At 31.5% G+C, this 27,265-nt stretch overlaps 1 protein-coding gene across 4 annotated transcripts in view; it reads left to right on the top strand.

Annotated features, from left to right (window-relative positions):
• Positions 1–27,265, top strand: part of LOC148627819 (uncharacterized) — a 114,549-nt gene that overhangs the window by 17,627 nt on the left and 69,657 nt on the right. The window contains exon 1 of one of the 4 annotated variants that reach the window (XM_088579535.1): positions 15,259–15,564. The exons of 1 other annotated variant lie outside the window; for it this stretch is intronic. In XM_088579535.1, coding sequence (XP_088435661.1) covers positions 15,501–15,564 — 64 coding nt within the window. In that variant the 5' untranslated portion in view covers positions 15,259–15,500. Of the gene's footprint in view, positions 1–15,258; positions 15,565–21,313; positions 21,466–23,779; positions 23,865–27,265 lie in introns of those variants that run through there. 2 more of the 4 variants (XM_088579545.1, XM_088579556.1) reach the window with 2 other exon arrangements.

Below are 27,265 nucleotides of genomic sequence, written 5' to 3'. Positions count from 1 at the left end.
CGTTAGTCCCCGAGATCGTAGATTTATTCCCAAAGCAAAAAGGGGGATCAAAGCCCCAGAAGCCCCTGGATCCACCACTATATTTAGAGATTTTTTTCAACTAGATATGTGCACAGCCTAGTTTGAAACTTCTCCTGCTTTTGATGTGGACATTGATGCCATGGATTTATTATTCTTACCGGAAATTTCATGGAAGCGCTTTCAATAAGACATTTACAATCATAAAGTTCCAAAATAAACTTATTTCTTTTTTTGCCATTATTTCCCTGGTTGTGTTGCTATTTTGCATTTTACTTTCATTTTTGGTGCCTTTTGAGTGTACAGTTGTACAGAAATTGAAAACTGTGAGATATTTCATAACATCGATGAAACCAAAACTAACAAATCAGCGAAAAGTTAAGTAAAATGAGAATGCCATGAATGATGACTATAGAAATACTTCTCAATATATTTTTATCATTAATATATCACTTTTAAAGAAAATATTAATATGGCTACGTTTGCAGTAAAACTTTTTTCCATACAAACACAACTTCCAATAGAAAAATAAACCTGTATGCAAGTTAATGCACTCCCTGGCAGTGCATTATCACGGGTAACTTCAAATGAAAATTATAAAACATTGTTTTGCAGCCTTTCTCAAAGTTATAAAAAATTTCAAAAATCAAGTTACTAATAAAATGTCACATTCGGGGTAGACGAAAGATGTTAGGAAACTTTGACACGGTGAACAAATCAGTGAACAAATTAGAATGAGATGGAAAAACAGGTCTTAAGATTTTTTTCATAGATAATCCGCAAACAATATACACAGAAACAAATATAAAGAATACCTTTTCAAATAGCAATGAATGGAACTTTAATCGTAAAATATAACTGAATGAAATTCTGTTCTTTTAACATATCTGCTAGTTGATATGCTCATTTGTTGTTCAAGATGCCATCATTGGTTGAGCAGGTGCGTTTTCTCAAACTCTCTTGAGTTTTGTCTTCGCTGATCGAATCACAGTAAGCAGCCGATTTAATTGATGTTTTTGCATTTAAATTCTAAGACAAACCACAGACATTGCACCTGCTCAAATACATGCAAAACAATATGTCTGTTTCTGTATACATCTGATTTTATTAAAAAGTGAATTCACAGACGTTTTCTCTTTACCGTATGTTTTAGAAACAAAGCTTTAGTTAAGACAAACACACTTGTCATGCCTTAAATGGATTGTTTTGCTGTTGAAAATACTTGACATTTTTAACGAAATATCGCAATGTCTAAGAAAATCATAATTAGAATAACGGCTAGAAGGTAAAGAAAAGAGTTGTTTTAACAAGAAAAATCATGAAGTAGCGTAAACAGAGAAAACATACCTTGCCCACCTTAATTGATTGATATTCGTTTCGGGAAGGTTGATTGTTCTTTATATATGAATTAGTTATAGTTCTTGTCAATATGAATTGATACCAAATTTATAATGCATGTGAACTTAATGTTCTCTATAAAAATATAAACATATTTGGAAAATGAAATAATGAAAAGATAATAAAAAAAGATATATATAAATTAAAAAAATAAATAAAAGCGATTTCAGTGTGACAGCTGCAGTGTCTTAAATTTAACTACCTCCAACTGCGACTAGTGTATTCAAAACAATTCAGAGAACATGACATTTACTTAAGGAAATAAAACCAAATAATTCAAAGAAGTAAAACAGATAACACAAATGTACGTATCCTTAAATTGAAACTGTTAAGCTAATAAACTGATATTAAACTGGAATATGAAGACCCAATACGCACTGGCGGAACGAATGTAGTAAGAGACAAACAGTAAATTCTATGAGAAATAATTTTTTATCGGATAGTTTATTCATGGGTGTTCCTTCTTCATCGATTTTTAATAGTAGATAAAGATATGTGACAGACCTCTTAGTGTCTTAGGTGCCATTTACCCCACGTTCTTTGGCATAAATGAGAAGTAGAAAATACCGAATTTTGGGTTATTCAATGATGAAACATAATCTTTAGTGCGGAAATTTAGACTAGAGGATATTACCGTAGACCGTTCTTTTCATAAATTAGATGTGCTATAAGGACTGCAGTTTAAAAACAGATCAGCAATAAGTAGAACACGATTACTTCCTATTGGTATACCGTCTGTCTGTTGACAAACATGTGACGACTCTATTCGCTACACTGCTCGTTCGGGTCAAATTGATACAGGGAAGATAATGTAAGTTAAGAAGGGTCTGAAAATTCCCAACGATGTTGGAACTGTCAACTATTTGATCGTTCCCTCCGAGGTACTCGAACTGTGACATCTACAACAAGTTCTCTACAATATCCATGATATTTTTCAAGTTTTTTTTTGAAGGGGTGTAGTTTACGATATTTGGACCATTAGCAGTTACTAACGAAAATACCGGTTACACTCTCCTAAAATTTCCCGTAATGACATGATCGAATGAACCATATTTAAAAGTAGAACTACGACAAAAGGCAAACACAACTTAACATGCGAGAAAACATAGATTTGTTTCAAGTATTTATAGTTTTATTCGGTATAAACATTCTTTGTAAATATCGCCAACACTGTTCTTGGCGGAAATTATCTCATTTGTAGACATAAGGAATTGGATGTTAAGTTCACAAGATTAATTAACCCTCAGCATTGTATAGAATACAAAAGATACGTATTTCATTTTGTAGACTGGCCTGCATATCATGAATTCATCTTGAATCAATCTTTCATCTTACTGTATTACTTAATTTCCAAGCTGATCTGAACCAGACTGGTGAATATTGATGCACTTCTCTGCATAGGAACTAAGGCATTTTATTTGGATGAATCCCGATCAAAAGCGAGAATTGAAATGCATCCATTTAGAAAAATGAAACGATATATTAGGATGCATTACGCCAGTTTTCAACACTATAAAGTTAAACTCTAATAACAATAATACCTTCTTTTCAAACAGGTGGATTCTTGAGTTTAACAAATCTGATTGATCAAAAGTATTACAACTAGTTCATATAAACTGCTGAATTCATACTTCAGCATGAACAGATACATGCAATAAAACTTTAATGAATGCAATACTGGTAAGTAGATTACGATGGGTAGAGTCAATAGGTTTTCTAGAATCTCTCCAAATGGACCACGTCATGTTTGGTATTATACGGAAAGAGAAATTATGATGACAAAATATAATCTGTCTTCATATGGTCGATATGAACACACCATATAGTTACACAAGCTAAAACTATTAGCAGTTGATCTTTTAATGAAATGACTTTAGTATCAAAGTAACACGCCATTCAACCCTGCTTAAAACTTTAAAAGTTTTTATGTGCGATATGTTAATTTTTCGAAGATAGAATATCATACAATTGAAATGAATAAATTGAATAGGGGTCATACAGTTTCGTCACGAGTCTCCTTCGTCGATTTCTAAGAGAATATTTATAGTGTCTTAAACCTCCAATTCTGTAATAGATTATTACGAAATCAACCATTATTCAATCACAATATATCATATTTCAAAATTATCAAACCATGTTTCATCACTTTAAATGATATATTTAACTACAACGATGACGAACCACATTGTACCATATCAAAATGTGGTATTAAAAATTGCACAACATGCAACATTCTTATAACCGACCCTTACTTCTCCAGTTCCCTTACAAACAAAACCTTCCATACAAGAAGTCACGCTTGTATGGAAGTTGCAAATCAATAAACTTAATATATGGATTAGAATGCAACTTATGTGATTTAGTATACGTCGGAGAAACGCAAGAACGATTAAACAAAAGAATGTGCGGTCATCGTTCGGGAATTAACACCACCAAATTCCCGACAGTTTATCAACACTTTAATCAACAAGATCATTCAATCCTCTCCATGAAAGTTCGTATTTTAGGAAAAAAAATTACCATCCTACGAACAGTCCCGTTCTAAGTAAAAACTATCGTAGGGAAAGAGAGGAGTGCTGGATACGCAGACTAGGTACTGCAATACCTTACGGATGCAATGACAACATCAAAAGCATAGGAAACCTTTCAAGCCAATATAACAATAGCATAAATGTGATGAATTAATTTGACTAAAATCCAAGAAGGGAAAGGAGTCATGGCCATCGCCACTATACGTCACCTAAGTTACATGATGTCTCCATAGATGGTCTCCTTCCTTTCATACAAAAACCTCTTGGACTTCATCACAAACTTTATTCTATACCTCTCACTCTACTACACTTCCTTTACAAAACAAGTGTTGACACTCCTGTTTCTGACCCCACCTCATTATTATACAGACTTGTTGCCATCATTTTGGATATTGGTTTCCACAGGCTCTTTAAACCAGTTTGTGTGAAAAGTCAAGATGAAGAAAAACGATCATTTCTTCCACTACCGTTTGTCAACAAAGGTATAGATGCAATTAATTTCGCTAACATCCTCCGTCACAAAAACGTTACCAACAAAATTCCCCCATATCTCAAAGACAAATCCATACCAATTATTTCATATTCCTATACTTCACCCATTTCATAAAAAAAAATCAATTATAAAAGGCTCTTGCAGAACCTCGAGATTGGGGATTTCAAGGCTAAACCACCTGACTGTTCCTGCAAAAACTCTCCATTCAAATATGGTCCTTCTAGTCACGTCGTTACAGGAGATTTAACCATCATCGAAAACGAATCTCTGCGTAATATCCTTTCTAAAGGTCTCAAGTACCACGAAACACGCTCCATCAAATGGAATTATAACTTTAAAGTTCTTATGGATGCCGTCGAGGACTATGCTAGAAAATGGATAAAACGACAGAACAGAATGGATAGAACAAGAAGACTTTGATTTTCTGTCAGAGTTGTTAAAGGCCGTGAGGTCTTTAATTTTGAAACGAATGAAAGTTTCATGTAGGTCAATGAGTGCCAAGGCTACATCGGTTTTCAAAGACCCCGATGAAGCAAAAACATTGTCTACTATACATGACAAATATGTTGTCGTACCAGCAGACAAAGCCCAAAACAACATTGTTTTTGTCTGCAAAACGTTTTACATCCAATGTTTATTATCAGAGGTAGACGTAGAAAATAATAGCAGTGATAAGACCTATACTGCTACCACACTCTCCAAAGAACAGATTGTGGAACACCATAAATCTGTGCTATCCTCTTTTGGTCTCTCTACCAAGGACGATGATTGTGATTTACCGTCTATGTATTGGATTCCCAAACTCCACAATAATCCATACAAACAACGTTTCATAGCTGGATTTGCAAAATATACCACCAAACCTCTTTCAAATCTTTTAACTTCTATACTCACAACTGTCAAAGAGGGTCTACAGTCCTACCACAATATAAAATGTACTTGTTACTCCCTTAGTGGTATTAATTCAATGTGGATCCTGAAAAATTCGAAAGATCTTTGGAGACAATCAGTTCAAGACTATTATTTGAATATAATAGCATTAAAACCTATGTTTTTTCAACATTGTATACTTCTATTCCCCATACTCAGTTAGAATCCCGTTGTTTTTCCAAAGAAGATGGCACACCTAGATACCAATTTATAGTTCTTGGTAGAGATTCCTCATACTTTGGAAGAAATAATTCAAAATCATCTTCCAAATATACAGAAGAAGATATTTACAAAATTCTGGAATTTTTAATCAACAACATATTTGTCCAGTGTGGTGGACGTGTTTTTTAACAAACGGTCGGCATTCCAATGGGAACAAATTGTGCTCCTTTACTTGCTGATCTTTTCCTTCACTCTTATGAAGCTGACTTTATAGCTGATCTGATTCGAAAGAAAGGATATCGTTTAGCTTGATCCTTTATTCCCAGTTTCCCTATATAGATGACGTATTATCTTTTAACCAATCCTAATTTTGGGGATTTGATACATCGCATCTACCCCAACGAAAGAATGATACAGACACTGTGAAGTCAGCTTTATATCTTGATCTACACTTAGAAATCGATGGTAAAGGAAAACTACTAACCAAACTTTACGACAAACGTGATGACTTCATTAAAAATTGCAAACTTTCCTTTCATCTGTGGCAATATCCCTTCAGCACCTGTGTATGGAGTGTTCATATCACAACTCATACGTTATGCCAGAGCTTGCCGAAACTATGCAGACTTTTTTTATTGCGCTAGAACTCTAACAAATAGGTTTCTGGAACAGGGTTATGTTGCTACAATATTTACGTCATCACTACAGACGTTTCATGGTCGTCATCATGAACTCGTGGATCGTTATGCTGTGTCCATCTACACCATGAAAACTGATTTATTCAACGGGTCATAGTTTTCCATTCCTCGTTTGTCTACCCCGGACTTGACTTTTTATGAGCAACTCGGCGGGTGTTTCTAGAAAAGCAGAGGACGCTTACCCTACCGGTGCACCTGGTCCACGCTCCCAGTATTCAGTGGGGTCCGAGTTGCTCATTTGCGTTTGTTACTTTGTATGTATGATGTTAGTTACTTTATGTTCTTTGTTGTGTATGTCTGTTTTCTATGTCCCTGGATTACATTTTTTTGATTACCGCTATAATCTTGGTTCCCTTGATTACTCTTTCAACGATAAGTAAGAAAATGGAACCTTACTCAGTGCATTTTTTTCACTTGAACAAAGTTTGCTTTTAATATTTCTTTTATATCTTTTGGCTATTCCTCTTGATTTTGTATAGATTTCATCAGTTTGGTATTTTATTTATCACACTGGAGAAGGGGGAAAATTGATAAATTAAGCGATGTTTTACCATCACGATATTGGAACGTTGTAAAACATTAAACGAACTAGTAAATTTCTAAGATATTTATTTGAAAAGAACATGTCTTAAAAATCCAATATACCCGGATGTTGTTAGGCCAAGTCTTTGACTGCGAAAATGTCTTATTTCGATTATTTCCCCTTGTGCGATAATAGCTTTAACTGATACATCAAACTAATAAAATAGATGTGTCGGTTATTTGAATACATTTAAAAGGTATACTGGTTACAGAAATTCTTGGAATCATGGAAAATATTTAGATTTGGCATTTAAATAATATATCAATGAATTACCTTGCAGTGATGAAATGTTGATAACAAATGTATTATACCACCTTGATCTTAATGAAGGAGTAGAATTTTACTTAAAGACAAATCACACTATTGTTTATGCGCATTATATGTCGTAAACTATTCTATCGTAGTCGATTTGTGACGTTGCTTTTTGTGCAAAGTTCGCGATTTATCTCCCTTATTTTTGACCTAGCAATAAAGGAGCTTGAAAACAGTTGGACAACTTTTACTATGATTCAGTTATACTGTGTTGATATAAAACATGACGTTTACATTTCACATTTTGTCTTAAGGCTTAATGAAGTGGCCAACTTTCAAGTAGTACTTGATAATCAAATTCAATCGTCAGTACTAGAGCATAGAATCATTTTTTTATATTAATATCAAGGGTGATCTTTCCCATAATGATATTTTCATTTTGTTTTCATGGGTCTGCTTACGTATGCATTAAGGTTATTGTATCATTGTATCAACAAGATATAACAGTTGTCGCCTGAATGTGTTGTGATTCCTGAACCAAGAAACATGACAAAAAAAATCAGATCATACAAGGTAATTTTTTAAAAAATAAAACAAATCATTAAATAACTGTATAAGTCTTGTGTACGTTGATTGGATGGTAGTATCAGGCCCTACTACTTACTTTTGTTCTTCTTTCGAAAGTTAAATGTACTGTGTATCTGATCGGAAGAGAGACAAAACAAAGACGAAATAAATCACTAAAGATAATACTCTGCAAGAAAGATTGATACATATATAGAGATTCCTTCACATTTAAACTATATTCTATTCCCTTAGAAACCAAGGTACGATTTATCATGACTGACAATTTTCATTTGGAAACTAGTTGCTTATTCATGTAATGTCAGAGCAGGTGTCTTTTGGATTGGCCACATATCAAACCTAGAAAGCTTTTTGTATTGATTTTCCTTGTAGTCGACATGATGAATGCTTACGTAGACATTGTACTTGTTTTTAAATACCTCAATGTAAGGTAAATAGTTTATATCTTTCCACCATGTCACTGGCTATAAAAGTGATAACGGTTTAACTTATATCGCACTTTTCCGTTGATCTGCTGAGAGTGAGAAGTTCTACCAATTTTACTTTTATCACGTGTTACTTCGAACTCTCGTGAAAAACAAACCAAAGCATAGGTAATCTTTCCATAACAAATCAAATGAAAATAAAAAAAAACATGTATTACAAACAAAGAGAAATTGACAAAACCAGAGATGGTGCAACTTATAAATAAGAACACAATAAATGTCTTATAGGATTAAAAGAAATTGTATATTTTAACACATTGATCATCGTTGTTCGTATATTTTGTTATCGTTACGTAAAGTTATGTGTGCTTCCTTCTTTGTTGTCCAGTTTGTTGGAAAGATTTTGAATGCACGGGTTGGTAAAATTGTATTGTTAGGTTAGGGAAATCTCGAGGTTTAAATAATAGCACCCTACAGTATAAATTAATACAGGAGGTATACATAAAAAGTGTAACTAGATATCACGACAAACTTATATTGAAATGTTTAACATGTGCACGGTTAAGATAATCACCATTATTCATTCCAAGCTTTATGTTATTGTATTCATCACAATTGAAAGTAAAATGTGCAATTTTTTTTTCCAGAGTCATAGACTTTCTCAGTTCACTAATTTACTGATAAAATTTGGCAAATTGTATCATATAAGCAATGCTATATATCCGCATTATGAATTTCTCAGGAACAATTAAATTAATGGTTGTAAAATAAAAGCTTTTTGCATATCATTGCTGTTCGAAACTTTATAAACATTTATCGAATGTTAATGTCAATCTTTTGTCCATCGATATTGACATTTTTCCCGAAAGAATTGACAAATATCCAACATTGGTAACATCTTGAAAAACGGCTAGATTCACTGTATAGTATTTTACTCGTACAATGTCTTTGAATTAAGTTTATCATTTTAACATTTCGTCTTTATATCATTTATTCATAATTATCTATATATGTATGACCGTTTATATAAATATACAAAATATTTCTTAGTTTACAAAGGCATTTTTCTTCTTCATTCAATAGTGAATTTGTTTCGAATCATCTTTCTGCATTTCTGATATTTGTTTATCAACTTCGAAGCCAATGCAGCAGTAAGATGAACATATACCGGGACGTGTATTCCTAATATATTATTATACTGAAAGAGAGTTTAAATCCTAATTTTCACACGTCATCGTATAATTCCCCGCATTATAGCGTATTGGGGGAATTTTTATATCTTGTGATCAAGTTGACCCAATAGTATGTTGGCCACGTGACAGTAACAGTTTGTCAAGTTTATCACTTCTGCACCAGTTCATTTTATAAGTGGAGCATTAGCTGTTGTCATATGATTTTCTACTATATGAATTTTGACATGTTTTCATTAATAAAAACTGTCAGAGTAATTCTCTTGAAACGGTTATCATATATTGTTCTTATACAGGTTTCTACTCCTTTAAGTTTGGTGTTTTCTGACCGGCGATATCTTTGTTAAAAAGTTATTATTTTATGTTTTCCTCCTATTTAATTATATATAGTATAACAAATGCTAACGTAATAATTTTTCGTATCGTGCATCTGGGACATTATTCGAATAGAGTGTTTGATTTTAATTGTGTCTAAGAGTATAGCATAAATACTGATGATTTCGTTGATCGTTGTTTTAACTTTATAAATTTCCATTTTCGTGCAAAAAAGTTTCATCGCACCGAGTGTATTGATTTAATGTTGATACATGTATACGTAATGGAAGCTAATCATATTCAATCGAGTCTCTAGTCTTAATATTCTGGTGAAGTACGTTTTTTTTTATAATATTATTTTCAGGTTAAATGGACCAAAAGGGATGAACGCTGTAAAGAAATTTCCTTTAAATTTCAGCTTGATTTTGATTTTTTTTCTCACAAAAATTCTTGGTTATGTTTTTTTTAACTCACTGTTTTACCCCACCCTGCCAAATGCCACGTGAGCTAATGCCATCATCTATCGTCCGTCGTCGTCAACATTTTTTCAAAACTCTATTCTCTGAAACTACTTGACCAATTAGAATTAAACTTAGAATTATTTTTTCTTTGGGTATTCTGCATAGAACTAGTGTGGGGAATTTTTATCAGTTGAGAAACATGGTCGCTGTTGCTAAAAATAGAACGTAGGGAACAGTTTTTTCGCATATATCTCCAAAACCGTTAGTTTATGATTATTTATAAATTTAAAAAAGAAAAAAAACACAAGACTTATTCATTTCAATAAATTGTAGGTTATAGATTCAATTAAAACTTGTTTTTTTGTGAGTCCGTCTCTCCGATGAAGGTTAGACAGGGCCTTTTTGATTGAACAATTTAATTCAGGTCTCATAGGAATATGCGCTCAAGTCTGTTATGTTGTCATAATTTGAAGAAAAGTGAAACAATTAAAGCAGGGGATACCAAAGAGGGCTGTCCCAAACAAAAGCACGTTCATGTTCATATTAACAGGTACCGAAAAAAAAAATGTTCATGTTTGTTGCATGATCCTTATTGCCCGTTGGAAGCGTTGTCATAAGGATATGTTTTTTTTTATGACAAATATTTGACAATTGTCATTGGCGGATTATTTGCTAACTTGCAAAAACAAATAATTTGTTTGAAATGTTTCTATAAATATTAAAAAAAACTATTTGATGTTGTGGATGTAAATTTTAAACATACATATAGTTAAAGTAACATCAGAATGCATTAGCGATTTTAGTATTGTTGCTAAATCAAATCCGTTAACGCTGTTAGAATTCAATGTTCCGTAAGCAAAGGAAAACATTTTGACATTTAGTAAATACCACTGCGAACTTAATGGATCAATACTTATATAGACGCATCTAAAGCAAACAGGCTCTAACAAGGTAAGTAATACCTTATTTTTAAAAAAAATAATATTTTCGTTTTGAATTTAAGGCCAACGAACAGCAACCTATTTGTAATTTGTTAGAAGAAAACATTTACAAATTGAATTACTACTAACGCTAATACAATGATATCGACTACGAACTTGTGGTATGCATCACTTGTACTGGTTCAGTATATTTCAACAAATAAAAATAAATAAATAAAATAAAATTTATCGTTGGTTATTTTCTAATGCAAACTTATTCAGAAAAAAGGCAAACCATTACCGTTTTAGTGTGCTAAATGTTGAGTATTGATGTACGCTTAGTAAGATTGCGCAAAATACATCTCACTGGGCTTATTTAATTGTGACAAGGAATACTTATTATGAATTAAATCAATCTCTTTTGTCATTGCTATTATTGTTTTTATGCAGCATTTTCAACTATGAATAAACAAAAAATCTATATAGTGCTTAGTATCATTTCAGTTGTAGATAGTCACCCATGTGGCAAGTTTTCTTAGCTGTTTTTTTTTTAACGACCGCAATACAATGTGTGGTCTTATGGTGCTATTTATAGTTGTCAGTGTCTTCCGTAGACAATTAACTATATAGCATAAATGTATCAATCTATGAAATTATTCCACGATGTCCAATATATAACAAACAATTGATTGGAATTTATTTTTGGGGTGATGACCGTGGCCGATTACGAATTAGCAAAAAAAGCATTTCTGGTTCCTGACAATAATACGATCATTTAAAAATGGCTGTATCTCTATGACATTATACTTAATTCTAATATGACGTCTTCATATCGTCAAGCAGTATATGTCGGTACAACCCCACATTTAGCACCTGCGCACTGTCTCTTTTCTTTCGCTGTCGCTTCGAGACAAACCACACATTTAAAAACGTTTGCGCGATGATTTAACGGATGAGAGGTTATCTGATTAAAATCAATTAAATAAATACACACATTTAACACATACGATGACATAAAGGGAACAGCTGTTATTTTGGCAACGCCAATGGAAATTTTTGTCAAAAAAAATTACCGTATTTGTCATATTAGAAAGAAATTATTTCTTTCTAATATGACAAATACGGTAATTTTTTTTTTGGACAAATTATTTCTTAAATAAACCATACTACAGATAAGAAATTTGGATTGATTTTTGTGGGTACATACAATGACATAAAGGGAACAGCTGTTATTTTGGCAACGCCAATGGAAATTTTTGTCAAAAAAAATTACCGTATTTGTCATATTAGAAAGAAATTATTTCTTTCTAATATGACAAATACGGTAATTTTTTTTTTGACAAATTATTTCTTAAATAAACCATACTACAGATAAGAAATTTGGATTGATTTTTGTGGGTAATGGATCTAATTTTTATTATCAGGGGCCGAAAAAACAATAAACACAATCATTTTCGTTGATGCCGGACAAGTTTTCGAGTAAATATGCATGGATTTCAATGAATTTTTAATACAAGGTTTCATCCCAGGAAACAGTTAGGGTTGATTATTAAAGGAATGTTTGAATCTTAATCACATGGAGCACACTAAATAACTTTCGAAGCAGGTTATTTTCAAGTGTATACCACACGCATTTAGGTTAATTCAAATAGACATAAAAATAAGTCATTGCTTGTTATTTAATTAAAATATCAAAATTTAACGATTTCGATTGATGACGTCACAAGCATATAACACCAATTGGCCTATGATATGATGGATATTTTGTTATCTAATCAGAGATTATGATGATGACATTTCTTGATTTAGAATAGAACAAAAAAGAGTTACTTCTGAAAACGAATAATTTTTCAATTTCTGTGTAATAACATGATTAAAAGTGTTTTGTTATAAATTGTACCAAGAGTTGCAATTGGATAAAAGATAACAAAATATACAAACTGTTTTTTTTCATTTGTTATAGTGTTTTGGGGAGAGGTAATGAATTCGGTAATTAGGAACAAATAGCATACTTTTCCTGGTTTTCCCATAGTACAATGAGTAAGGTGTCAAGCATAATTTTTCTGGTTTCCTCATAGTACCATAAGTTCCTGTAGATTGTTTTTTTTTTATAAAGGTTTGGTTATATTCCTAAATGTCATAAGACAAAAGGAGCCAAAGAAATACCTGGGAAAGTCAGAAAGTAATGAAAGTAAAAAAAAAAGGTGATCCATTAAATTTTTAAATATGTAAAGGGGTTGGTTGTTTAGAATTTCTATATTTAGTAATAGCTTAAACCGGTGTGAGGCTAGTTAAAAATAAAATAAACTTGTGTTCTTTAAATATATATATGCAAAACTCCCTGTTTATTTAGATGATAGTAGAACTGTTTACTGGAAGCGTAAAACTGAACCTTATTCTACTCAAAATGAAGGTAAATAAACTTTCGGTATGTTAAGAATTGCCGAATAATACTCGGACAATCAATAATGTAAAAACGTTTAAGCTCAATGATGTCCATGTGGCAAACTGATTCTTCCGAAGATCGCTTACATGAGTGTATCATATCTAATAAATTCAAACATTAGACCATCGGATTACTAGATGAAAAACTCTATCTCAGTTATCTGTTCAGCTAAACATTTTTTCACATTTCGACGAATTTAATACTTGACAAATTTTGGTGCGTTCGTAATTTTTTTCACCGTGCTTTCAAACATCAAGATGTGGTGATTGTCACCAATCATGTTCAGTGTATTTGAATCTCATAACAACTAGTAAACATAATAGCTTTCTATGAAGAAACTTCAATCATTTTTGTATATGTTCTTGATCGAATGTGCCGACTATAAACCTTGCATATTTATCTGTATGGAAGTAGAAATAATCGCGAAGTCTTTGGCATTCATTTGTTGTATTCTTAGCTGCAAGAAAAATAATTGTTCATTTAGAATCATCCGAAGACTAATGTAAATTGCTGTGATAAAGTAAGACAGAGTTATGGTAGATTTATTACTTTTAATATCCATTTCTTTGATATAAATAGATGTTCGTGTTAAGTGTATAAAGGAAGAAATGGAAAATTATGTCCACTGATAACAATAACATGAACATTGGAAATAATGACATATAGAAATTACCTTCAAAGGTTACACATAGTGTACAATAACTGAGCTTTGTCATATTTGGTACACGCTGGCAGGTTCCCAAGTAGTTCATTGAAATGCCACTTGAATGATGTGTTAATTGACGTTTGTACATGATTTTTCATTTTAAAAGTACTTCTTATGAACAACAATACAAATGAAAAGTAGCTCTCAGGACAATCTTTGAAATTGAACTTTGGATAAAGTATGTTTCATATATATTATTTTAAAATATCTTACTCTCGTCTTTGCGTGTTTACTGCATTTAAGTCTTCTACCCTATATAAAGACAGTTTTGACTGTTGTCGTACATAGCTTTTTTTCATTTTGTCCTCTCTTCAAAATCTGAAAACATCCAATTAGAATGATATTTAACGTTACTAATTTTTCATTTTCTTATGTCGACCTTTTACGAACCATCAACTTTTGTACAATGTTATTACTTAGTGAAAAGGGTAAAGATCGTTATTTCGATTGGAAAATATGAAAAGATAAAATATTATCTAATCTGTTACTAAATTATAGGAACAATTGATCAACTATTGTATCCTAATGTTAATGTTGAATATCTTATCAGTATTAGATAACTCAGACTTTGAATGATCGTTAAAACTTAGCTGCACAAAGGATAAACATCTTTTACCGTCATGTTGAATTAAATGATTGCATATATAGTATAATTGGAAAAATGATGTAATGTTACATCATTATAGTACGCATTCCGTATATGCCATTCTATCATTAAACGTGAAACAAACGATCTTATCTTTTATTTACTTTATTGTAAAATGTTGGGTTACTGATGCCTAATATGACTTTGTGATCAGTTGTGACGACTCAAGAAATGGCATACGTGTTGATATTCTATCAATTATGTTGTTAAACTATTGCTACAATCCTTCAGAATACTAACAAGTAAAAGAAGCATTTATTCAATTATGCTTCCTCGACAGACAAAACAAATCTCAATAACTGTCTATTTTTAAGAATACTGACATTTTATCCGAACAAACAGAAAAGTAAAAAAGGCAAAGATATATCGGATAACCTAGCAAGGATTCGTTAATTAGAAGGAAAAAAAACCGATATAGCGCCGACGGACAAGCTTCTGGCTCAGTATCAATTAATCCAATTCTTTGCTTATGTTAGATGTTAAGATACTATTGTGATACACATAGAAATGATAGTAATATGTTACAACATTATCTCTCTACATGCACTTGTATCACTATCACCATGTAGTACATGTAGTTCCATTCTATTATCAATGTTGAGATTGTTAAACTCACGTTTTGTCTTTTAGAGTGATAACTATTTTCCTAAGCTGGATCTTAATACATATTTGAGTTTTCGAAAAAAAAAAGATATCTGAGATTTTTCAAAGTTTGAATTTCGTGCTGGCTTACATATAGTGATGATGTTTGGGTGGATAGTGAATACGAAATTAAAATCCCGACTTTGGCGTTCAAAGGCGACAAGTAAGTAACAAATTGCATTTAATTTTACTTACACATATACCGTTAATCTGATGTATAAAAATGCTCTAAAAGTGTTTACATTACTGGTATTTACGAGATTTAAAACTAAACAACAATTTGGTTATTAAAAGAACTGGAGCTTTCCCCCTCTAGTTGACCTTGTATTTTACATCTATACACACTTTCATCCTTCTCAACCTGTGCGCACAAAAAGATTGTCGCTTGCAATTTAACAACATGTCTAGAAAACTAATTAAATTATCATGAACATAAACGTATTTATCATATTCATTTAAAATTCAAACTCGGGGTAAAGAGAACACAAAAAGAAAGTTTGTAGTATTGCATGGAACAAAACAAGTTCATTGAAGGAACTAATGATCTTCTTTCAAACACATTTATCCAAAATTAAGTCCTTGAACATTTTTGATGATGCTATCATAATACTTGAAGGTGACAAATGAATAAACTATTCAGATAAAAATGGAGCACTGTAATGTTTCTAACAATTGCCATCGTAAAAAGATAGCTATGGTTCCTTTTAGGGTGAAACATTCACAGAGAAGAAACTTTATTTGTAGTTAATTTTTAAAGATCACAAGGTTATCTTTCTAGATTTTTAACTTGCTATTATGACATGATAATATAATGCCATACATAAGTAGATTGATGTATCATGTAATCATTCGAGAATTGCAGATTGGTATTATTCGGAAGAACTTGGGCTGTTCGTTGGTAAACGTGTTGTGAATTTTGTTTTTTTTAAATTCTAATCACAACAGATGTACTAATGCAATACCGATATAAATACATATATGTGTAGACGTGAAGCGAATTATCAAATGTTCCCTCTGTAATACGTTTTGATCATTCACATTAAAAAAATATATTTTCCTTCTCAGACTTTATCCCGCCAAACATTAAAACACTTTGTGTTTTTGACGTCGACCTAATTTGACGTCATGAATGATCTGGAATTTCAATTCGCTGATAAAAAAAATAGTGTTATCAATTGGTAATTGTGAAGAACCAAAATTCTAAGAGCGCAGGGGAAGATTAAACTCGTACACGGAACAGGTTCCGCGAGCTCGGTAAAGCTTGGCGTCGTATGACACTTGAAAAAGTTTTGGCTTTTTACTTTTTCCAATTAATTATCTGTTAGTAACTCAAATCTAAAAATTTGGCAATATTATGATAACATGATGAGGATACAAACCAAGATATACTTATCATGTTATGATTGATCGCTAAAACAATAATCACAAAATGCAGAAATGATTGGCATTCGTTGTAGCAATGACGGTTTGATACAAACATTAATTAACTGGTACCTGGCAAGATTAATTATCAATTTTATATACCAGTTGTTTCTGAGTTTGTAAGTTCATAGATTAAGTACTTGTAAAATAAAAAAGTATTTAAACCATAGAAAAAAAAATGAAAAGGAATGTGATAAAGTAATTAAAGTTCATTAATCTGTTCACGTACATGTAGTGCAAGTTTTTCAACACGATATCTAATGCAACGTGTAAAGATTTACCGGAATGATTTATAATTGGCGCTGCTGCGAAAAAAAATCTAAATAAGCATTACAATGTGTTATCAGTGAAGAATTTTTTTACATGTTAAGCGTGGAATAGTTATATGTGCTAAAATATTAGAGGCTATAAAATAATTGTAACACCTAAAGCATAGTTAAGGAAGTGAATCATACCTTACTTTGCACATGTACAGACAAATGATGAATTTCCCGTTGGGAAAACAGGTTATCAACAAAACCAATAATGACACTTTTTCTTGTAGACTCAATTACAACAAAAAACACTTAAAAACAAAAGATGGTGTCCTATATAAAAGAACAGCTTGAAGTAATTTACAAGAAGCCTTATATCAGAGATCAAAACATTCGAATACCAATGCAATATTGTGACTTACATCTCACTCAAAATTAACAAATAATAAAGACAAATACAACATACGATAGCAATAATTGATTTCGTAATTCAAGGATGTAGGAAATAGTAATCAAGGGAACCAAGATTCTAGCGGAAATCAAAAGAATGTAACCCATGTATATTTAAAGTGGCTTTGCATAATTTTTTTTCGGTACAGTTGATAAAAAATGTTTGTTTGTTTGTTTAATAATAAAAAAAAACAACAAAAAACAAATAAATACCACCGAAACCAGAATGCTCTACGCATGTTTCAATGCGTAATCGTTCAGCAGCAGCATTAGGTAGATCTTAATCCAAAAATACAAGAGTACAGGAAGTAAGTAATGTACAATATATTAGAAATTTAATAGAAAATATGACCGCACTATAATAAAAAAAATAAATCAAATACAGTACTAAAACTATTGGGTAGAAAATATGACCAGGACAAGTTGTATCTGGCAACAGTTTTTAAAACAAGGACCGAATCTAAATATAAAACCTTCATAACTATGTGTACTGAAGCAAATTTTAAGCACACAAGAAAAGAGTAAAAACACGAATTAGTTGATATTGTTTTGCTTTGTTTCAAATGACAAATAAAACTGTTCTAAGAAGACCAATTTACTTTATCGGACAAATGCCCTTGAATCAATTGACAGATAGAAATGGGATGTGTCATTTGATTGACGCGTATCAAATACTATATGTGGCGGAAGCTGAGAAGACAGTAATCAAGAAACCTACAAACCTTCGTATACTGTCATTAAGTTTTTCATTTATACGAGGTCTTTGCAGAATCGATAGGTAAATAAGTGTCAATCTTAGTGGAAAACCATGTAGGGATGGTTGCACGGAAGCCAAACAAATGTATTTTAAATCTGAATTACCATAACAATCGTAAAACCGACAGGTAAACGTACTCAATGCAGTCGCGTTGTACATTGTAGTCAAATTAATTGTATTAAAGAGTCTATTTTAATTCTGTCTATAGTTACTTGAATGCTACGTGTTATAGCACTGTCAAGTAGCATGTTACAATAGTTGACACTTTTGAAAGATCATGTAACAGGACATTTTCTTTTCTAAAACCACTACAAGATCAAATTCAATATTTCCCTAAAATAATCGATATAGTTTTCTAATATTCCGTCATTTCTTTGCAGCATTCAGTCTTTTCTTGTCAGTTTTCATTCCATGTATTGCTGTATTCCGTCTATACTTTTTTCTTTTATATACAATATCCAGTCTATTCTTGATAGTATGCAGTCTTCACTTAACTTGCTGACGTCAGAAGATTATGAAGAACACATATGTACTATAGATTTCAAACAATTTTTTGACCAATTTTGATTGTTAGTTTGAAACTTTCCACCCAATAATCGTTGGGTCAAATTTTAATATATTAAGGTCATCTTATATTTCTTTCATACCAAACAAAAACCTGTCGATGTTTTTTTCTCAAAAAAAAACAAAACAAAACAAAAAAAAAAAAACAAAAACAAAAAACAAACAAACAAACAAACTAACAAAACCAATCCTTCCAGTACTGAATTTAGACACTGGTTCTAACCAGATATCTTATACAGTCTTCAGAATCAATAAATCTTTAGTTTTTGTTGTTGTATTTTTATCTTATTTTATTTTATTTTATATCTTTTTTTGTTCTTTCCCATGGGCGGGATCTTAAAATATTGAATAGCTTTTCTACTGTATGTATAAATTTAGTCGTGTATTTATATAACTTATTCGAGATCATTTTCGCAATTATTTTTTTTTCAAAATTTTGTATTTGATGATTTAAATGTCAAATTACGTACAGAATTTATAGTCCTCCCAACAGTCAGCTTTCAGGGTTTTACTGACATTACATCAGAATAATCAAATGTAATTTGTATTACAATTTTATTATGCATTTTAGACAATCGAAAAAAATAATTTCATTTCTTGTGTTTTATTCCTAATTTATTATACTTTTATTGTTAAAACTCTGATTTTGTCTTGTGAATCTCATGTTGCATACTAATTTTGTTTTATCTTCGTGAATGATTTAAAAAAAAGTTATTAATATATTAATAGTACTACAAGTAATCGATCAAACTTTGTCTTGGTGATTGCTTTTCTTTTTTTCCTCGAAGTCTTAAAAATCAATTATAATGGGTAAGAATTGATTGGTTTAGTTGTTACTTGTCACACACATCACGATTTATCATTTCAACCTGTTCTGGTCTGACATAGCAACTGTCTAATCAACTCTAGGATGATTCGTTTCCTATTGATACTTAAATAATCTTTCTCAAAAGTACTTGAGATTTCAGATGGTCGCATACAGTCATGTCAAAAATTATCCACACATATAATATGTGCCAAGTTCACCCTTTCTGCTACTAACAGTTACATGGCATGCAAATTTTAGAGAAAAAAAGAAATATCATATCCACATAAAAAAGTTGTACCCATTTATCTTTCGTTAAACTCTGTTAAGACACTGAGAAAAGTATTGTATCTTAACTTACTGTATTCTCTATTCGATTAAGATAATGCAGAGTATCAGTGGAATGGCCAATCATCGGTGAAATTACATTTTTAACACAGTTCTCACACTCTGCTTTTACAAATATTTAAAACAATGTTTAGAGTTTAATTGAAACTTCACCATCTGCTGATACTTTGTAATCCAAGCATATTCAAACAAGGTTTAAAATTCTGTAGCTTGGCTGTAATAATTGTTTTTAAAGGCAATGCGCAACGGTACACCTAGATACAAATATGTAGTTCTTGTTGAGATTCCTTATTGTAAAAAATAATTCCAAATCATTTTCCGAATACACCGAAGAAGATGATTTTTTTATTTGTCCAATGTGTTGAACGCGTTTTTAAACAAACGGTCGGCATTCCAAAGAGAACAAATTGTGCTCCTCTACTTCATGACCTATTCCTTCACTCTTATGGGGTTGACTTAATAGCTGATCTGATTCAAAAGAAGACACATGGTTTAGCTAGATTCTTTAATCTCAGTTTCCGCTATTTAGTTGACGTATTATCGTTAAAAAAAAATCCTAGTTTCGAGGATTTTATTCATCGCATCTACCCCAAAGAACTTACGATAAAGGATACTACAGACACTGTAAAGTCAGCCTCATATCTTGACCTACACTTATAGATCGATGGTTATGGAAAACTATTGACCAAACTATACGACAAAGACGATGACTTTTCATTCCATATTGTCAACTTAGTTTTAGTGGAGTCCGATTTCATCTACTCTTATTACTTTGTATGTATCCTTTTGATTATTTTATGTTCTTTGTTTTGTATGTCTGTTTTCAACATCTGTTTTTTTCCCGTGGATTACATTCTTTTGATTTCTGCAAGAATCTTGGTTCCCTTGCTTACTATTAGTAGAATATCAAAATTCCAATAATGCCAACCAAGCATAATTGTGATCGCTTGAGCACACACATTGCTGTGATGAAGGAGTTGCAAGGAAGGAGCCTATGATACGATGCAAAACTTGAAGAATGAAGATTGATTTTAGATCATTTACTTGAAGCCCTATATTCAGATATTACATAACTATAGTGATAATAAAACATGTTTAAAAGTAATGCATTGATCTCAGCATGCTATAAGGCTGTTACATACAATAATATCAATAACTAATAATTCATAAAATAGTAGTTTGAATGAACATTCTTATACAATTATAGAATGAAGCATTTATCAATGTGTATTTCGCCCCTTAAATTACCATCAAAGAAGTAAGTCTGACATACTTTACCATCCACGGAACATCGTATTAGAAAGGCATTTGAATTTTACGAGATACTTTTATTGGAAAATAGTTTCAGTTGACATTCGTCAAAGAGTAATCAAAAGAACCTAATCAGGAAATTTTGATAAATGGACGATATTAATTCGGAATCAGTTCGAAAATTGTACTGTCGATTGTACTGCTATGACCCAGGTATGTTATTATTGATTATTATTGATTGATCCATTATTTTAAAAATTTTTAGTTGTTAATAATTGGCACTATATGTTAATAGTAATTTATACAAGCAGGACGAACAATTTCACGCTATATTTGATTATGTCCTTCATATCATAAATGGTGTAGTACTAATATGTACTATCTTACTTTATTTTGTATTTTTCCTGGGAAACAAAATATATAAGCATACCAGGGCTCTGTACTTACAATTGTAGGGAAAACGTCTGTCTAAATAGTACTTGAGATTTCCGATGGTTGCATACAGTCACGTCAAAAAATATCCACACATATAATCTGTGCCAAGTACCCTCTTTCTGCTACCTACAGTTACATTTCATGTAAATTTAAAAAAAAAAGAAATATCATATCCAAATAAAAAAGTTACAATTGTACCCATATTTATTCTTTTAAATTCTGTTAAGAGACAGAAAAAACTACTGTATCTGAACTTACTGTATTCTCTATTCGAATAAGACGATGCAGAGTATCAGTGGAATGGCCAACAATCGGTGACATTACGTTTTTTACTATCTTACTTTACTTTGTTTTTTTCTTGGCAAACGAAATATTTAAGCATACCAGGGCTCTGTACTTGCAATTGTAGGGAAAATCGAATAAATAATTATCAATAAGCCTGTATGTTAAATCAATGTTTTTTTTGTCTGTTGAATGCATGAAATTATGGAAAAATTTAGTCTTGTTCTAGCGTTAACTTGATTTACAGTTGCCATGACGTGCTTGTTAGCATATTCCGTGTCAGTAAATATCACCATATCTGCTTAAAATAATGAAAAAGTCGTATTTAACTTGATTCACTGAAAAAAAACTTTGATCAATTTCAAATCGTGAAGCAACAATTACATCCAGGAAGAGAGTCTAGATATTAATAAAAATGAAATATCCTGCATTTGAACTAAGATTTAAAAAGAGAATCTTAATGTTCTTGAATTTCGATGAATAACGTTTTTGAAATTACGAAACAAATGCTCAAAACATAACCAAATTAGTTAAAAAACAAACCAGATGAGTCCATGATGAATCGAAGGAACAAAACAAAACAAAAACAAAAACAAAAAACAAAACAAAAACACCAAAACAAAACAAATAAACAAACAAACACATTATATAATTTATGTAAGTAAATTTAATTTCACTTTATTTTTTCGCCTTGAAGTAGTTTTCAGACTAAGAATATCGTTGTGAATCCTTGGTATTTTTACCTGGCTACTTAAACTTAACTAATCTCTATTTGTTTTCCACTACAAAGTCATTGAATGATTGCTTGAACAGATTTCAAATGTCTTCGAACTCAAATTCAAATTGTCTATTCAATTATTTTATGGTTACATATCGTTCGGCTCAGCCTGGGTTTACTGATACACCATAACCATGTTTGCAAGTGGAGATACTTTTTTATTCAGAAACGGTTTCAGACCAAATTACAAGTTTTACTTTTTTTATTCAGTTATCGAACTTTAAGATAAAAGTTATATAAACTGTAACAATAAAACTAGCAGTTTGCAAGAGTTACCGTACTTGATTTGGTTTATTTAAGAGGAAGATAAGTGTATGATCTTCAAAATTCAAATTTGTATGCAGAAAGACTATAGTTACGTGAAAATATGGTTTGTTTAAATTGAAAAAGCACCGTTTATGAAAAACGTTTAACAAAATGTCTGATTTATAATTTATGTCTGTAAGTATAAACAATATTCAGGTATACGAATGATATCTAACGGACAAGGTAAACATCAAACTACCCGCTTATACAATTTCAAAGATGTTTTATATCTGTATTTCTGTACATAAAATCGTTATCATCATTTTGTTGAACATCAAATTGTTATATAAATCAGTTAGATTATGTTTGACCTCTACATACTAGAAACTATAACTGGCAAGTTTGCACATTTCTAAGTAGCTGAGTTTTCACGATATTGTATATTACAATGTAGTTTAGCAATATCTCATCGGGTTATATAATTGGGAGAACAAAAGCATTTCTTAATTCCAGGTGCGATACATAATATACTACCTGGAAATAGAGAGAGATATACTAATACAAAGACTATTACAAGGTTTTTGGATCAAGAGCAATTAGCAAAGCTTATATCAATGATACAAAGATAATACTGATCTACTAAATGCAGAAATACTGCACCCCGTACATAGCTTTTGCATGAACACTGATTTTATACCAAGTCATTTGTGTCCGTGGTGAGGTCAAAGGCTAGGTTCACTGGTGATTTTAAGCGTTTATAAAACCATCCTTTGGAATAACTTGATAAGTGCTTGTGATATCAGTATAATGTTTGAATGGATAGTCAGTTCGAAACTTAAATCTCGATTATGGAGATCGTTAGCCAAAAACAGTAAGTAAAGAGTAGTCACAACTATATCTGTTAAGAATACATAGTGTATAATTAAGTTATAAATCGCAAAATTGAATAGTTAATTAAGGTCAGGATATATTTTTATTTCAGTGAGATTACAAAGTACATTAGAACTTCAAAAACTTATTTAAAATCAGCATGGGGTCACAAAAAAAAAATCGTACTTACCGGTGCTGGATTTGACTTTTTATTTCGATATTTTTGGTTTTGAGTACTTCTTGTGTACAATTGACTTTTAAATCACAAACTTCCTAAGTATGTTGTTGTAATGCTGCTGATGAGAGAAACACGTGTATAGCATATCGAGATTTTGCAGTATTTGTATGAATGGTATTTTTGAATTCGAATACTTATCGAAATGAGTGGTTTCAGTTCCAAGAAAAATGATTACTATTCTACCTTTCCTGAATGGGACTACCAACCAAGTTGTCGTTAAAATATGCTTATATGGCGTGCATTTTGTGATAATGACTATTTTTATCATTTTGTACGGTTTTCACGACTATGCAAATTTTTGAGAATTATAAGGATGTAACATTCAATACCTTTTATCACATGTTTTCCCTTTAACTCCCTCTATACTTTTTTACCAAAATAATCATATATATATATTATCTTTCACAGGAGTGCTTAAAATCATTTCACTTGGGATAATGTAGTAATTATTTTTAAATTTTATTTTCAACATGCGATATTAATGTGAAAAAAAGTTGTCATTGTTGGTAGTTTTAAATTCCATGAAAGAAGAATCGATTAAAATCATCGCTAAGAATTCCCTAAAAAGAAAATAAACAGATGTCATAACTCATATGAACTCCATGTAATGGTATCGTGTTTCAACCTTTGCAAGGCTTTGTTTCAGTAATCACAGTGTTAATTACGGAATCTGAGATAAAATTCAAAATGGTTGCACATTTTTTTTATATTTAGTACGAAGAACTTATAACGGTTTTCTTTATATTTGAGTCATCGAAAGAAAGTAGATATATCTGGTGCTTATGAATATAAATAACCGTGTGACTAGACTGGTCCGACACGAAGCTTCAGAAAAAAAAACAAACTACTTTTTCATATCAATGTGACATGACTTAAATTCAAGTTTCTTTGGTATATGACTTTATCGACTTACATGTGTTACCTGCAAAGTACAATATGCAATGCTCATGGTGTTTCGATATAATATAAAACAGGGAATTTCGAAGAGTTCACTTAAAAAAAAATAAGAACAAAAAGTTTAATAACCGCATGGGTCCAAGAGCTTCTTGGTCCGCCATGTTTATCTCTTGTCACGTCGTTTTTTAAACCAAAGAACCTGTTAAGGATAATTAAATAATAGAAAGAAGTTTAAGACGGTTAAACTTATAAAACTGTAATCGATCTTTTCACTTGTATATCAAAAATGCATTCTAGAGAAATTTTGACGTGAACTTGATCAGTGAATATAAGTAAATGATAAATTGTTAAGGAAACTGAAAATAAAAATAAACCCACGGAGACTAGTTACATAATTATGGAGGATTTCCATTTTGGCTGATCGGATAAAGTATAGCGGATGTTGATGTGCTAACTGGGGTCCCATATGCAGACAACAGATTGACACTTCTTAAATTAACTCTTTCAAAAGCATCTTGGGATTGTTTATAATAACTAAAGATGCAAAAAAGGTACTTTTCATTCATAAAAGAAAATAATGTAGATCATCAAGTTTCATTGTGCTCAGTTACGAATTATTTACGACAATATTCCGATCAAGTTTAAAATCTGGTTTGTTAAGGAGTCATCAAGGGAACCAAGATTAAAGTTCTGTTCTATTGATTCTGTTGAGTCTTTTGACTCTTTGTTTTAATGTATTGAATTCTTGTCTGATGATTTCTTCATTTTTTTTTCATAAAGGAAGTTATCGCATGCTGGAGAGTACACACACTTTCATCCCATGACATAGTCCGTATTTTTAAAGTACAGGATAATTAAGGCATGATTTACTTGAATGATTGAGTTCGTCTTATAATATACCTTATGAACCAGTAATGTTATGTGTTAAATACTTACAGATGATATTCTTTAAAGTTATAACACCCCTTTTTTGATAAACTCCGAAAGTACATCGAAGTTGTCTAAAGTAGAGATATCCTTAAGATGTCCATTTTTATTGTCTCCGGTTGCTATGGTTAATGTGATGCCTTAATGGCAATTGTTTTTTTTAAGATATTTCATCCCACTTTTTCAATTTTTTATCAATGTAAAATCATAAATTGTGTAGGAGCATCATATTCAATCTACGGATCGATTGCTAAAGATCTAGATTTTATTGGTATATGCTTAGTCTGGAAAAAAAATCAATTAGAGTAAAGTGATTGTCCTCTTCTGTTTAGCTGCCTTTATTCAAAATAAGTTGAGTTTGTGCAATAATTTCGACGTTTACATCCTATGTATAAACCACTTCCTTTCCCATTAAACTTCTAATCTTGGGCAACCGCGGTTCAGTTCCTTTAATCTAATTGAAATGTTATCAAGACTGTGGCTTACAATCTAGAATTATTTCCGATGTAACGTCCGCTGCAGCTCAAAACAAATACGGTTGTGACAATTATATATCTTACAAGGGAAGTTGAGTGTCTAAACAGGACTTTGTAATGTGAATTGTTCGTATGATAATGCCAAAACATTGCTCAAGATATTACCTATTATCTAGGAGTGACATAAAGTCAACCGAACAAATGCCTAAATTGACATACTGAGACAAAAAGGTCAAATGCTTTAAGGGCCTTGTCATCCGAAAAGGATTATTTTTAATAAATAGACAAACGACTTGATCGAACAAGTAACTTATCAAACGTAATAAAAAATCATTCGACATAGTGTATCTAACGTGTAATGTTCAAAATTACAAAGGTCAATAGTTACCAAGATCCCCTTTTTGATTAGCCAACATTCATTTTGAAATGTCTTAAGCAGGGGCATATTTTACTACTCCTAAACGTATTCTTAACATCTTAAAGGTTTTTGTTTACTTTGAATAGAACTGACAAATTGCCAACGGCAACTTTTCCGTCTTTCGAGATTTTTCGTCATTTTGCCTATTACACACCAAGCTTTAAAGCAGGTGGTTTATATATTGATCGGGATGTCTTTCCGTTAGTCTCTCTATCATCAGGGCTTCAGTTCGTTCGTCTCATATTAATTTTGTATCCTCAACTCCTGTTAAACCTTAGTCTAGGCTTTAATGTTATTTATCCTGATGTTGATCTTAATGAACTTTGGGTTTTCATTAGCGAAACCAAGTCTTTGCTATTAAGGTAAAGTGATGCATTTAACAAAAAAAAAAACCCTTCAAAAATCACGCATAAAATCGCTTCAAAAATGACTGTGGTACTTTACCT

The sequence above is a fragment of the Perna viridis genome, chromosome 1 (genome assembly GCF_037379345.1).
Source record: "Perna viridis isolate PV_CMFRI_1.1 ecotype Kerala chromosome 1, ASM3737934v1, whole genome shotgun sequence".
In the NCBI taxonomy this organism is placed as follows: domain Eukaryota; kingdom Metazoa; phylum Mollusca; class Bivalvia; order Mytilida; family Mytilidae; genus Perna; species Perna viridis.
This window is presented reverse-complemented; position numbering and strand designations above follow the sequence as displayed.